This window comes from Harpia harpyja, chromosome 9 (genome assembly GCF_026419915.1).
Source record: "Harpia harpyja isolate bHarHar1 chromosome 9, bHarHar1 primary haplotype, whole genome shotgun sequence".
In the NCBI taxonomy this organism is placed as follows: Eukaryota; Metazoa; Chordata; class Aves; order Accipitriformes; family Accipitridae; genus Harpia; species Harpia harpyja.
In genome coordinates, this window is record NC_068948.1 from 23,150,131 (window position 1) to 23,164,331 (window position 14,201).

At 60.0% G+C, this 14,201-nt stretch overlaps 2 protein-coding genes across 3 annotated transcripts; both read left to right on the top strand.

Moving 5' to 3' along the window:
* Window positions 1-124: 124 nt before the first annotated feature.
* On the top strand, window positions 125-10,299 carry EXOC3L1 (exocyst complex component 3 like 1). Of its 2 annotated transcripts, none has more exons than XM_052796107.1 (13): window positions 125-969; window positions 1,977-2,137; window positions 3,394-3,613; window positions 3,930-4,590; window positions 4,776-4,893; window positions 5,093-5,218; window positions 5,327-5,427; window positions 5,862-5,972; window positions 6,116-6,245; window positions 7,310-7,432; window positions 7,779-7,934; window positions 8,375-8,499; window positions 9,004-10,299. In XM_052796107.1, the coding sequence occupies exons 1-13, from the start codon at window positions 927-929 to the stop codon at window positions 9,188-9,190; spliced, it is 2,262 nt and encodes a 753-aa protein (XP_052652067.1). In that variant the 5' UTR covers window positions 125-926; the 3' UTR covers window positions 9,191-10,299. The 2 variants fall into 2 exon arrangements, with proteins under 2 accessions (XP_052652067.1, XP_052652068.1); XM_052796108.1 differs by having other exon boundaries at window positions 10,123-10,299.
* A 105-nt stretch (window positions 10,300-10,404) lies between these two features.
* CTRL (chymotrypsin like) lies at window positions 10,405-13,867 on the top strand. Its single transcript, XM_052796112.1, has 7 exons — window positions 10,405-11,269; window positions 11,424-11,527; window positions 11,726-11,805; window positions 12,072-12,153; window positions 12,257-12,437; window positions 12,889-13,022; window positions 13,212-13,867. Exons 1-7 carry the CDS (start codon window positions 11,218-11,220, stop codon window positions 13,371-13,373), a joined length of 795 nt encoding a protein of 264 aa, XP_052652072.1. The 5' UTR covers window positions 10,405-11,217; the 3' UTR covers window positions 13,374-13,867.
* The last annotated feature ends 334 nt before the right edge of the window (window positions 13,868-14,201 follow it).

The window sequence follows — 14,201 nt, forward strand, 5'->3', positions numbered from 1 at the left end:
GATGGGAACTTCCGGGGCCGGGGCCTGGGTGGGGGCGGCTCGACGGCCGTTCCCTGAGGGGTCCCGCCGGGATCAGGCTCAGGATCGGGATCGGGGCCTGGTCTCCCCCCCCCCCCATGGCGGGACCCACCGCCTTCCGTGAGGGGACGGCGACCCGGCGCCTCCCGGGGGGGCCTCCCGCTGCGGGCACCCCCTCAGGCCCCGTCCCACCGGGGGGGGGGAGCCCCAGGGTAAAACCGGGGTGCGCGTCCTTCCCCTCCCCGTCACTGTGGTACCGAAGCCAAACTGACATACGAGGTCTGAGCATTGCATCCCTGAGCCCTCTGGGCGGAACGGAGCAGTTCGCGGCTGCCCATCACGCTTGTCTGCTTTAAAACATCCAGTGCGGGGGCGAATCCCCCGACCTGTGCCCCGGGGAAGGTGGGTTGGGACACACACACACGTCTCCAGGTCTGTCCCCATCTGGGAAGAGGTTGGTCCCCACTTCCCCTTCGTGTTGGCCTGTCGCAGGCAGACCCTCGCCTGGCTGCTCCCACTCTGGGTGCGGACAGTGCGGTGAAAGCGCCGGCCTGGGCCGGTGTCAGGTCAGGGGCACCCCGGGCACTCTGCTGTCCTCCCTGGGCCAGGCTGGCTTCGAGCAGGGAGGCGCTGGGGGGGTCACGAAGAGAGGCTGTGTGCCCAGGGCGGGTCTAGGGGTGCCGGTGAGGGCACGCAGGGCATGATTTCTACTCCCAAGGCCTGCAACAGCCATGGTGCCTTCCCCTGTGTCCCCCCTCCCCTCCGCCCCCCGTTCCTGACGTCCTGAGCGTGGCTGTGGGAACACAATGAGGCCCTGAGGAACGCGGCTGCTCCGGCTGAGGAAACGGCTGCCGGCTTCCTCCGCGCAGCCCTGCCCTGGCCCCCGCAGTTCCAGCAGCCTGGAGACCATGGGCATGTCTGCGGAGGACGAGCGCACCGTGAGCCCCAGAGGTAACGAGGACGATGCGGCCATCCCCCTGGGGAGCTGGCGGTGCTGGGCAGGGGAGGGATGCTACTGCATGCAGCACATTTTGGGGGTTCCCCTGCCTTCTGCCTAACCACCCCCTGGACCTTTTCTCTGTGCCGCGGCCAGTGCCTTGTGCTCTCGGGTGGGGTTGGAAGTCTGACTCTGCTTACTGACGGTGATAGCAGTGCTGATCACTGCACAGCTCGTCCTCAAAGCTGCTGACTGCCTCCAAAGCCCCCTGGTCCCCGAGGGTGCCCATACGGGCAGCCTCCCCAGCAGAGCAGGAGTCCGGCTTGGCACTGGGTGACATCCCAGTGGGGCTGTGGAGAGCCACAAGCTGTGAAGTTGCTGGGGATGGAGCAGGGGGAAATGATGAAACCAGGCACTGGGCATGGGGACTGGCATGTGATGACTGAGCTGGTTCTCAGCCCTCCGCTCTGGCCAGAAGGCCTTGGGCTTGGCTTCGGACCCTGTGCAGAGGGGGACGCCGTGGCCCCCCACAGCTGCATGGGTACCTTTGGGAGACCAGGAGCCCCTCATTCTCACCTCGGGCTGACTCTCCTCCATGCTAGAGGTGACATCTCTCTATCCCTCCTGCTGACTCACTGCCGAATCCTCAGCTCTGCTGAGGGCTTCCCTGGGTGGCATCAGACCCCCTCAGACAACCCAGCATTCTGTTTGCGGGGAGCGATGGGGACATGTGCTCAGCCTGGGTGACAGCCCAAGCTGGCAGGCTGGGTGACAGCTCCTCAGGGCAGCCTTCTTGCTGCCACAGCCACTGTGACAGCCCCAGTCTGCAGCGGTGGCATCTCAGGGAAGGGGGGGACCCTAGCAGAAGGACCTGCTTGCTACCGTGCTGTCCGGCTTTCCCAGATCTGGGTGTGCTTGGAAGTCCACTGGCAGCCAGCTTCCTGCCTCTGGCCTCGGGAGCCCTTCCTGCCCTGCCAGGAGAGGCTTCATTGCGCTCATTAACCCCTGGCTTCATCCCCAGATGAGGAGTGGCCAGAAGCGGAGAAGGCTGAGAAGTTGGCGAGAGGAGCCGCTCTGAAATGGGCTTCAGGGGTGTTTTACCGCCCTGACAAACTGGAGGGGCTCGAGCAGTACCGGAGCCGAGAGACGCAGAGGAACAGCTCCATCCAGTCCCGGCTGAAGGTGGGTGTTTGCCACAGCCCACCCCATGGACGCCCGCAGCCTCACCGCCTCCCCCAGCAGGGATCCCACCTAGGGTCCCCTCTTCTGCGTTGAATCATCTTTGTGTCCGCTTCTGGCAAAATCTTGTCCTTTGGCTGGTGCTTGGTGGGAGAAATGCAATTGTCTGGGGGAAAAGATCTGGTAAACTCCACCACCACGCCCTGCCCTCCCCCTGGGTATTTTCTGAAGTGTTAAAATGAGTCTCCTATGTCTCTGACCATCCTTCAAAACAGAACACCAAGGGTGTTTGGCACATCCCATGTGCAGGAGCCAGCGCTCCCCATCACTGTCCCATCCCAGCACCAAATTCTCCCCTCCTGGGAGGAGGCCAAGAGCTCCAACCTGCCCCCACATGCAGATCCCCACAGAAGAAACTCCATCTCTACATCCATCAGTAAGGGCTGTCCCCACTCCCTGTGCACACCTCCCTGCTCAGGGCGACCCTTTTTGCATAACCTGAGGAACAATTAACCTCAGGACCCAGTCAGTCTGAGCACACCAACCTTCTCCTGATTATTTTGGAGATAGTTTCTCCTAGCCTGAATGTGGGTGAATTGTCCAGGCGGCAACTTGTTTTAAGTGATGCAGCCTCAGAGAAAACAACTTGCTTCTGGTGACGCTGGGTAAAAGTGCTTCTTGGCACCAGGAGCCGGGAGTTAAGTGGATGGACAGGGCATGGAGATGCACCAGAGCCACTGCAGGGCTGGAAAAGATGGAAGTCCATTTGGGAGGAGGGTTCATAGGGCCACTGAGGTGCTTCATGCCATTAATACGCCTTGGGGGGCACACAGGGACCCTGTGGCATGTTACTGTTTTGCAGAAGCAAAGTAATCTTTTAAAACCGAAAGGAGACATCTGGTTACTGCTCACCCTGCTGTCCTGGTCACCCCAAAGCAATGCCCTTCTCCCACCTCATGCACAGCAGCCATTGCCCCCCATCCCATAAACAGTCACTGTGACTGAGTTTACCCAGAGAGGGTGAAATGAGCCATTCTTGCTGCTGGAGCAGGTTTCCTGAAACTGGGTGTGCTTGGGTCTGATGGCATGGGGTCATCACAGAAGGGCTGGGAGATATGATGGCATCATGACAGTTGTGACCTTGTGGGGCTGGGAGAGTGCATGCAAGAGAGACCTGGCAAGGCTGGGAGAAATGGTGCATGAGTCTTCCAGCCTTTGAGAGCTTCTCCACTGCCTCTCCATCCTCTTCTGCTCCCCAGTCAACCATCCAATCCTACCTGGAGGGGGTAAGTGCGGGGCTGGAGCAGCTGCGGTCAGCGGCCCAGGAGGTGCAGAGCGTGTGCCAGGACCTGGGGGCTGCGCGGTGGGCCCTGCTCGACAGTGCAGACCGCTTCCAGGGCCTCCAGCAGATGCGGGCACTGATGGCAGAGCACGTGCAGCTGGCCTCGGTGGTCCAGGTGCTGCCCCAGCTCTTCTCAGGTAAGGCATTGGCCCAGTCCTTGTGGATTTTGGCTGGAAGGCACTGGGGAGAACTTCAGTCCAACCCTAGGCTCCACACAGGGCTGGCAGCAAAGCTAGAGCAGATTGCTCTGGCTTTGCCGGTTGGGTTTGAAAAGTCTCCGTGGATGGAGATGCCACTGTCTCCCCAGGGCCTGATCCAGCACAGTGTTCCCAGAGTCCCAGATCTCAGACCCTTTCCCTCACTGTCTCCCTGCTAACCTGCACCCATGACCCTGGTGCCAACCCCCTTCGCCCCCTGCACTCAATCCCGGCATCTCTCCTCCCTCCCCCACAGTCCACGAGGTTTTTTCCCATACCCTGCAGCTGCTCAGTGGGCAGCAACTCTTGGAGGCCCATGCGGAGCTCATGATGATGGAGCATCTCCGGGACGACATCCTCTCCCAGCTGCACCTCCGCGGGCTCTCCAGTGCCCAGGCAACTGTGCTGTCCTACTTCGGTGGCCTACAGGAGCTCAACGAGAGCCTGGCCAAGCAGCTGTGGGACATCGTGGGCAGCAGCCTGCGGCTGGTGCGTGAGGACCCAGTTCTCTTCGTCACTGCTGTAAGGATCATCGAGCGGGAGGAGAAAATAGATGATACTCTGCTCCTGGAGGCCACCTTCCTGCCCCCTGGCCGCCCAAAGGGCTGGAGGCAGAAGTTTTACCACGTTCTCCAGGAGACCATCACAGGAGCCCACTTTCATGCAGTCTGCATGGACACTGAGGGGCCAGAGCTGGCCAGGCACCTGGCAGCACTGCAGAAGGACATCGTGTCTGAGCTGCGTGTGGTGAAGGACCTGATGGTCCAGTGCGTCCCGGCTCACTACAACATCCTCAGTGTCTGCACTGTCACCTACCACCAGGCCCTCACCAGCCACCTCCAGGACATCCTCCGAGAGGACCTGGACAAACAGGCACTCTTTCTCCTCCTTGAGTGGGCGCTTTGTGTGTACCACAGGTCAGCACCAATGCTAGTACCAACCAAGCAGGGGAGGTTGTGGAGAGCTGGGTTGTCCACCAGCACATGGGTGGGTTGGGAGAGTGGCTCCAGGTGCCTGGGGATGACCCATCAGGAGGGCAGAGGGAGAGGTAGGAACTGGAAAACACAGGTCTTCCCAGCCCTGTCCCACTTCTGCCTTCCAGCCCAGAGATGATGGGTCACCCTGACCTTCTCCCAGAAGTGGATGTTTCTGCTCTGGGTCCCTTGATGTCCCCTGAGCTCGTGGATCAGACAGAGAGGAAATACGTGGTGAAAGTCAAGGTGAGTGAGTGGGACAGCACATGTGCAATGGGCGCGGGGACCCAACCACCACCACTGTGCCGGCATCTGCTCTGACAGCAGCAGGAGGCCATCAGCCTGTGAGACAAGGCCCAGGACTCACTGCTGTGCTACGTGTTGGGCCTCAGGGGATTTGGTTCCTGAATTCTTGGGCTGACCATGGTGGGCATCCATCCCACAGGCTAGCGTGCTCGAGTGGATGCAGAGGACCCTGGAGGTGGAGTTCAAGGAGTGGTTCAGGGAAGAGGAACCTGAGACAGACCATCAGGGCTTCTTCCAGTCAGCCCTGCCTGTCATTGTCATGCAGGTGGGTCCCCAGCACCATGTGGCACGGCCATGCTGAGAGCCCCCAAAAAGGGGGGCCATGGCCTGCAGCCTCCCACTGACTCACCTCCACTTTCCTTTCCCTGTGCAGATGCTGAATGAGAATATCCGGGTAGCCTCCTTGATCACGGACTCTCTGCAGCAGAAGGTCTACAACATGGCCTTGGAGGAGCTTGAGGCATTTCTGGGCCGGTCAGTGGAGCCCCTCGCCACCCTGCCCATCCTCACAGACCCTGGGTCTCATGGCCAAGCACCGTAGGCTGATGGTGGAGATCTGCCATAGGGAACCCTGTGCTCATCCAGGTCCCAGAAGGCTCAGCACCCTGTCTATCTATGCGGCTACTGTCTCAGCCCTTGGGGCCATCAGCTCCCAGGGCTTGCTGCCCCAAGTGCCTCTCCAGTCACGCCGAGCCCTGCTCTCCCAAGGGGTCTGCAATGGGTCCCACTATCCCCCCCTGCCCAGCAACCTGTCACTCTCCAAACTGGTGGCAGGACCTGGAAAGAGACAAGTGAGCTGGGAGGGTTGTGGGATGTCCACGTGCCCCCAGGAGCATCCCAGCTCCAGGTCCTGTGGCGAGATGTCTGGGGCTCTGCCCACCCATCATGATTGACTCACTGTGTTGCAGTCTGCGGGAAGCCCTAGTGCAATGCGGGAAGGAGCACCAGAAGGACCGTACCATACCCAAGTACTATGTCTCCTACCTACTGGCCATGCTCAACAACAACCTGGCTCTTAGGTAACTTGCACCAGCACCTTGTAGCTCTTGTAGCAACCCCACCACCCACAAGGATGCCACATCCTCCCTATCCTCCTGCAGGACCAGTGTTCCCACCATGCTTCCCAGGCTACCTGTCCCCTCCCTTCTTCTCTCTCTCCTAGCTCCTCTGTCTCCTTCCTGCACCCTGACACTGCCCGCAGAGAAGTCCCCATGTCCCTCCGGGCTGCTCTAGATAGGATGCAGAAGAAAGCCTGCCAGCTGCTGCTGGAGGAGCTGCTCCTGGACCTGCAGGTATGTTTGTCCACAGCCCCTGAGGCTGGCAGGGCTGCAACAAACCTGGCCCCAGCAAGAACAGCCCTACTGCTACACCCCCAGGCAGGGGTTTATTCCTGCTCAGGATCCCCGCCACATACCCCGTGGCCTGCTATCATCCTGCAGACATCTCTGCCAGCCTGGCTCCCAGACCTTGATAAACCGCCCACAGCTCAGCCGATGTCTGTTGCCAGCCAGCACCACCCTGTATCGCTGGGGCAGATGGCTTGTGGCCCCCAAACCACTAACTGACAGAGACCAGGAGCCACAGCCCCCCCAGGCTGCCTCACACTCCTTTTTATGGCTGTTTCATGGCAGAAAACCAACAGGAGAGAGGCAATGTCCGTGCAGAGGATACAAGCCCATGTGCAGCTGCCCAAGTCATTTCCTGCCAGCGTAGTCAAATTTAGCTTTCCTGGAGTCTGGACCAAAAATCTGGAATAATTAATGGCATTGCTATTTAGGGCTTGAATGCCATGAAAACAAAGGAGCAGCTAAAGGGTGAAATGCTCGCAGGCAGTGTGGAGATTGCTGTGGCCCCAGCAGAGACATAGAGGGAATGTCTGCCTGCAGGCAGGAAGACAGGCAAGGACAGCAGGGCAGGAGTAGGAGATCAAAGCCCTCGGCAAAAAAATGTGTTATGTCTGCACAAGGGAAGTGGGAATGAGTGGAAATTAAAAATAAAATCACAGCAGGACTGGCCAAAAGCAAGTGTGTGAGGAGCAGCTTGCTGCCCAGACCTCAGGTGCTGCCCACGATGGGGCGTCATGACCCAGATAAAGCCCAAAAACGTGGATCTCTGGGTGTCAGGGAGGGGAAGCCCGAGTGTATTTCCATAATTTCCTAATTTAGGCCACTCTTCTATTTCTATGTTGACTTTTGGCTGGCAGTGGGGGCTTGGGGGTTTTGCAAGGCAAATTGGACATGCTTGCCAGACAGCAGGCGAGCAGCAGCTGTGGGATGTCGTGCTGCCCTGCAGCGGGCAGCTACTGCAAGAGCGATGCGATGCAGGGTGCTGTATGCTGCTCCTCTGCTTCTTTCAGCCCCTCTGCCTGCAGCTGCCTTCCTGCAAGTGGCTGTCGGGGTCCCAGCTCGTCAGCAGCATGTGCGAAGTGATTGACAAGTATGCAAAGGACTTCTCCCGCGTCAGGAAACCCGTCTTCATGGTACGGTTGCTGCAGGGCATCCTTCAAATGGCTGCTTGTCTGTAGGGCAAGGAGGTTGGGCAGTTGGGTGCCATGCTGGGGTGCAAGATGTAGGGGCTGCAGTCGCTGCTGGGTTTGCCAGAGAACCCATATCCTCCAGAACAGCCCAGAGGGCACCACCACAGAGATGTTCAGGGTTTCCCCCAAATTCAGCTCCCTTCTCTGTCCCTCCAGCCAGGGAGCTTCCCAGCAGGTTGTCCCCACAGCTTGGTGTTGCATCCAGCCCCCTTCCCCTCTGCCTTTCTCCGGGCAGTTGGGGTCTGACACCCAGATGATGCCCAGCGCTAAACAGCTCTCCCCTGCCCAGCTTCTGCTGACAGAGAGCGAGCTCCTGGTGACGAGCCAGTACCTGCGGGCACTCATGCAGAAGAAGATGGTGTGCAAGAGCGAGGAGGAGCGGGGCCAGCTCTGCGACCGTCTGCTGCAGGATGCCACGCAGCTCCGGGAGCTCTTCTGTGGCCTGGTGAGAGATGCCCGGGTGTGGTGGGGAGTCGTGGATGGACCACAGGAGGGGAACATCACACAGCGAGGGCGGTGCAAGGAGCTTATAGCTCACCTCGGTCACCCTCCTGCTCCGCTCCAGCCCACAGCAGATGGGGCGGGTACATCAGCCCATGAACAAGATGGGGCTGTTACAGTTGCGCAGTTGTGAGGCCAAGATAGGAGGAACTGGCTGGATTAGGGACTTGGGGGATCGCCCGCCCTGCCCAGCGGAGGTCAGTGAGGCTGCACAGCCTCGTATTGCCTGGGGGTAAGCCGGCCCCATCAGTAGGACACGCTGAGTGGGGACATACCAGCTGCAAGCAGCCAGGTCCCCACAAGGGCACTGAGGACCAGGCTGCAGCTCACTAGCCACCGCAGTGGCCTCCTCCTGGTCTCTCACGTGGCCGCTCTCCCTGCCAGGGTCTGGACCAGAGCCAGCAGAGCCTGGAGGCCGTGTTTGCCCTGCGGGAGCTGATCTGTCTCAAAGACCCAGCACTACTCAGCCTGGAAGTGCTGGGCTTCATCACCAAGTACCCTGACGTCAGGTAAGAAGCCCAGCTCGGCTCTCCCACGAGATGGGGTAGGCGTGAGTCTGCCCAGGGAGGCCAGGCTTGGGCCGGACTCATGAGGTTATACTGCAGAGCAGGCAGAAACCTGGGCTTTTTCTCCCTCCTACCTGAGGTTTCCTTTCCCATGCCCCAGATTTGAGGGGTTCTTGAAAATTCCCAAGGGCAAAGATGTAAAGGAAAAAGCAGTCCTGCTGTGGCATTCACCCATCTGTATTTGGTGGCCAAACCAACTGTGAGAAATCACAAAACACCAAATTTGAAATGTCAGAATTGGCCAAAACCCATGAAATGTCAAAATCAATTCACAAGGTTTGTGGAGTTCTTTTCGAGCAAATTTTAAAGTTTAGCTGGTGCAAAGTAGCAGCTCTCCCCTGGCCTCAGCTCAGCTTCTCCAGATCACGGGAGGTTTGTGGGACACGAGCACTGTGGATGGTGCCATGGGCCAGCAGCGCCCGGACTCACCTCTTGCTCTCTGCCCAGCGATGAGCACATCTCCACCTTGCTGGATCTCCGGGGTGATGTCTCCAAGGAGGTGCGGCACATGGTGCTGGAAATGATGGCGCAGCACCCCCAGGTCCTGCCCGAGCGCTACCGGCCCATCTTCAGCACCATCCTGGTCCCCGCGCCAGAGCTGCCCTTCTGCCTTCGCAAGGGCAAGTGTGCCTGACACTGTGCCCCACAGCCTGCTCCCCACTGCCCCCACGGACGTACGGACCAGGCAGGACATCTCTGAGGCTGTGTGTGGGGAGAATGGAGATGACACATGGCATCCCCTATGCACAGCACCTTGGCCTGTGTTGGGGACAGTCTGGATACGTGCCATCCTCCTCTGGTCTTGCCTCGCTGAGCCAACTGTCCCCTGCAAGCATCAGTCCTGGGAGACCTGGGTCAGGAGAAGATCAACCCATAGCTATTTTGCTGGCCTGCTGAGGCAGTAATTGAGGGCTGCTCAGGTCTGGCCTATTGCGTGCAGGAGAAAGAGGAGCCGCAGAGCAAAGGACAGGAGTCTGCAGCTGGGCTGAGTCCATGTCTCCATGGGACTGCCAATTTGGGTTTCCCCAAGTCTCCAGACAGCCCTCTGAGCCAGTGTGTCCTGGTCATGGAGTCTGTTACCAACCCAGTTCCAAGGCAGACTGGAGCCTTGCTAGACCCACGCTTGCAGGAGGGTTTTAGCCATGGGAGGTCTTCCTCTGTTTTGGCTCAGCCCAGAGGTCTGGTGCTGCTCCACCAGCCTGGGCCCCACATGGATGGTGGAGAGCAGCTCACCCAGTTCATCATGGCTCACGGCCGCAGAGGAGAAGGGCACAAGGGGGTCTTACCACCCTGGGTACTGCCATCAACCCTATCCCTGCCAGCATGAAGGGACAGCTCTGAGTTCCTGCTGACCTGCCCAACTCCTGGCCCCGGCTCTTTTGCCAGCATCCAAGACAGGATTAGAGTCCAAGAGTCTCCAGCATCTTGGAGAGCATGGTTGCATCTGGTGTATCAAGCATCCTCCTGTCCCAAGGTTCCTCCATGATGGGCAGCACCACCCTGGGCACTGGCTTTTCCTCCATGCATCCTTTGCTGCTGTCCAGCCCTTGGTTGTCTCCTCCCCAGGTGCCATGCGAAGATCAGGAGCAAAGCCTGTCACTCTGCCTGCATCCTTGTGCCCAGCCCCTGCAGCACCCTGGGAGACCTCCATGCTCTGCCATGCTTCCTGCCTTCTGGCTGGCTGGATCCTGCTGTCCTTGCCTGGCACTACTGCCAGAAATAAAGGCCTGAGCTCTGCAATCACTCACCAGTGTCCAGGCTCTGTTCCCCAGTGGGTCAGGGCAGGGATCAGGGCATGTGGGTGGCACAGAGAGGGGGGGATCCATCCCTGTGCTCAGCACCACCCCAGGAATGGCTCCCGGCATCACCCAGGGACATGGGGGATGATGGACACGCTACGTACCCCGTGTGTCCAGGATGGAGAGAACCATACTATTCCCCAGCATGTACCCCTGGGGTGAGGGGTCAGGCGGCTGCAGTGGAATGGGGGGATGCTCAGGTGGAGGGCTCAGCCTCAGCTCACGAAGGTGCCCACTGTCCTCCCTGGGGCTCATGGTGTGCTCACCACACTGGCCACGGCTCCTGACTGCCTGGGAAGGTGTCTGCCCTCCCCATCTGCTCCAGCTGGCTCTGGGACACAGTCACCTGCACCAGGACCATGGTTCAAGGGGTGGCCCTGGGCCCTGGGAATGTCCAGCTGGGACCAGCATCGTCCCAGGCCAGGGCTTCACGGCCACACACGAAAACAGCTCTGGTGCCAACAGCTCTGAAACAGGCCTGGGGGCAGGGTGACCTCCCGCACTCCAGGCACTGGCACCCATCCCAGCACGTCCAGCCCCACTGCTACCCCAGCTGTGTGCCCACAAGCAGCCCCCTGTGCCCCCCATCACAGCCCTGTGGTACCCTCCGGCTCCACAGGCTGCAGCGAGAGCTGACACAACTCATTACAGCAATAGCCCAAGCACCCCAGGGTGCCTTTTGGCAGCACATTCCCACGTACCTGCTTGCATGGGGCAAGGTAGGTGCCAGGTTTGGCCTGTCACCGCTGCCTGCAGCTGGCAGAAGGCAGCAGGGGGACCTTGCCCTGCCTAGCTACAAGCCGTGCAGCTCCTGGCTGCTATAAAGCTTGTAGCTCTGGGGGCAGAGCCATGTCCTCCCAGGATGGCGCTTCTGTGGGCAGTTGCCTGCCTGGCCCTTGCCAGCACTGTCTCAGGTAAGTGCTACCCGTGAGTGCAGGGAGGTCCTTGGGGTGCAGCAGGACTGGGGCACCCTGGGGACGGTGACACAGAGCCACCTGCACCGGCAGCCCCTGGGTGTGAGCCTCGAGCTTTTGGGGTCACCCTTGTGCCCCTCTGCCTCTCCCGCAGGCTGCGGAGTGCCTGCCATCAGCCCCTCAGTGCACTACAGTGAGAGGATCATCAACGGGCAGAACGCGGTGCCCGGCTCATGGCCCTGGCAGGTGTCCCTGCAGGTATGGCACAATCCCGCTCCCTGGCTAGCGGCAGCGACGGTACCCTAAGCACCGCGGTGGCACGGCATGGCAAGCTGGGCACTGGGGTTGGGAATCGGGCAGGCACCAAGGGGACCCGTGACACCCGCTGCCTATCCCCAGCTTCGGTGTGGGCTCAGCCTGCCCAGCCCCAGCTTTTCCTCCCTTTTTCCTCCTCAGACCCGCTCCGGATCCCACTTCTGCGGCGGCTCCTTGATCAACGAGAACTGGGTCATCACAGCTGCCCACTGCGAATTCAAGTGAGGAGCGATGCCCCGCCAGCCCACACTGGCACCACCCAGCAAGAGCAGGGGGTCGGGGCACACTGGGCGTTGCCGAGCGGCACTTGAGACAGCCCCAAAGGCCAGTACCCGAGGAGCTGAGCAGTCCTGGGCTCCCTCCCTGGCTGTCCCCATGGTGACTTCCCTTGGGGACACACTGCATCATGCCCACAACAGCCCCCAGTGCTGCTCCCACCCCGGGTGCTGGCTGCCACGCATCCCCCTGACTCCCTTACCTCTCACAGCCCATACTCCCATGTTGTCATCCTCGGGCAGTATGACCGCAACTCCAACACAGAGTCCACTCAAGTGAAGACCGTGGTCAGGGTAAGCCGGGCTGACGTGGCCATAGTCCTGCAACAGGGCTGCAGCTCTGCACTGCAGCTGCTCAAGGAGGGCAGGGATGAAACGCTACACTATTTCTTGGCAGGCCATCACGAACCCCAACTGGGACCCCTACACGCTCAACAATGATATCACCCTGCTGAAGCTCTCCTCACCCGCCCAGCTGGGACACCGTGTGACCCCTGTCTGCCTCCCCCCTGCCAACCTGGCTCTGCCCACCAACCTCCAGTGTGTCACCACTGGCTGGGGACGCACCAACACCAACTGTACGTACGCCGCAGCCTCAGGGAGGGATGTGGGCAGCCACCGTCCTTCCTGGGAGCTCTGCAGGGTCCCAGGGGGCGGGGGGGGGGTGACACCTCATGTGCACATGGGGAGGGTTGGGCAGTTGAGTCACCCTGTCTGGGCACGTACAAGTGTGCACACACGTGTTGGTGCAAGCATGGGTGCAAGCGTGTGCTCAGGAGGTGGATGGGTGCAAACCCTGGGGATAACTGTGCACAGGCACAAGCTTGCACTTGCTCAGGGCTGCTTGCACGAGACAATCTCACCCCAGGGAAGAAGGGGTACTTTGGCATGGAGGGGGAAGGTGCTTTGCATGGCAGCACCCATATTTGGGAGCACCAGCAGGAGCTTGCCCAGGGTGCCTGTGCACTCCCAAAGGTCCCAGGAGACCAGCTGGCACCAGGGCGATGTAATGATGCTTCTTTCCCCTAGCCCAAGCCTTGGCAGTGCGCCTGCAGCAGGTAACCGTGCCCTTGATCTCGCGGAACCAGTGCATGCAGTACTGGGGCAACCGGATTAGCAGCTCCATGCTCTGTGCTGGCGGGGTCGGTGCCTCCTCCTGCCAGGTAAGGAGCCGAGCTCCACTGCACCACAGGGAGGGTGGAGGAGGAGGACATATAGGGGTCTTGCATCTATGGAGCCAGAGATTTAAGCTATAGGCCCTGGCCGTGTCCAGGGGATCAGCTGGCTGGCATGGCAGGGACCAGTTTGGAGCACATGCCAGGACCACTAAGCAGGAGGCATCTTCTCCGCAGGGTGACTCTGGTGGACCTCTGGTATACCAGAACGGGAACGTCTGGACCTTGATCGGCATTGTCTCCTGGGGAAACAGCAACTGCAACATCCGCATGCCGGCCATCTACACCCGCGTAAGCCAGTTCCGAAATTGGATCGACTATGTTGTTGCTCAGGGATAAAGCCAGTGCCGGAAGGATCCCTTCGCTGGGTGCTGCTGCCAGCATGGGGAGCTTGGTAGAGCTGGCAAGGGGCTGAGCTGGAAGCAAGGCACCCCACCTCATAATAAAGTGTCAGCATTTGCTTGTGCCAAGCGCTGCCTCTGGCTCCTTTCCTCTCGCCATGCAGACCAGGGTGGAAGGCGCACGGGGGAAGCCTGGGGCACCCTGTGGTTGGGTACTCCTCTGCTGAATCCCAGCACCTCCCAGAGCTGGAGCTCGGTGCCCAGCTGGGACCCGCTGGGGAGGTGCAGAAGGCAGCACATGATGCTCAGGCAGAGCAGAGAGCTGGGCTGCAGCTCAAGGACTGCTTCAGGGGGTCTTCAAGCACATAGATCTACACCCTGGCACCAGCCCAGGGACCACCGCAGCGTTGAGGGTGGGTGATGTTACCCACCAACATGGCCTTGCCACCAACCCAGGGGTGAGGTCTCCAGCACCAGCTGGTCCCACCAGCATCGGCTCCTCCAGGAAAGGGGTTGTGGGGCTCACCAGGCTCAGCACAAGCAAGCGCTTCTTGGCTTGTGATGGGAAGGTGGGTGCTCGTGGGTGCACAGGATCTTAAAAGATCACTGCCTGCAATTTAAAGCTTTAACTTGTGTAACAGCCTGGGAACACAGAGCTGAAAGGGAGAAATGCCAACGGCAGCTCCAGCTCTTGGGGAAGGGGGCAGCTGGAGAACATCACGCTGCTTCACACATGCAGATTTGCCAGGTAACAGAGTGGGAAACTCAAGGCCATACCAAAGGAAAATCTGAAGCTGAAAAAATTCAAGGCCAGGCAACAGGTTTT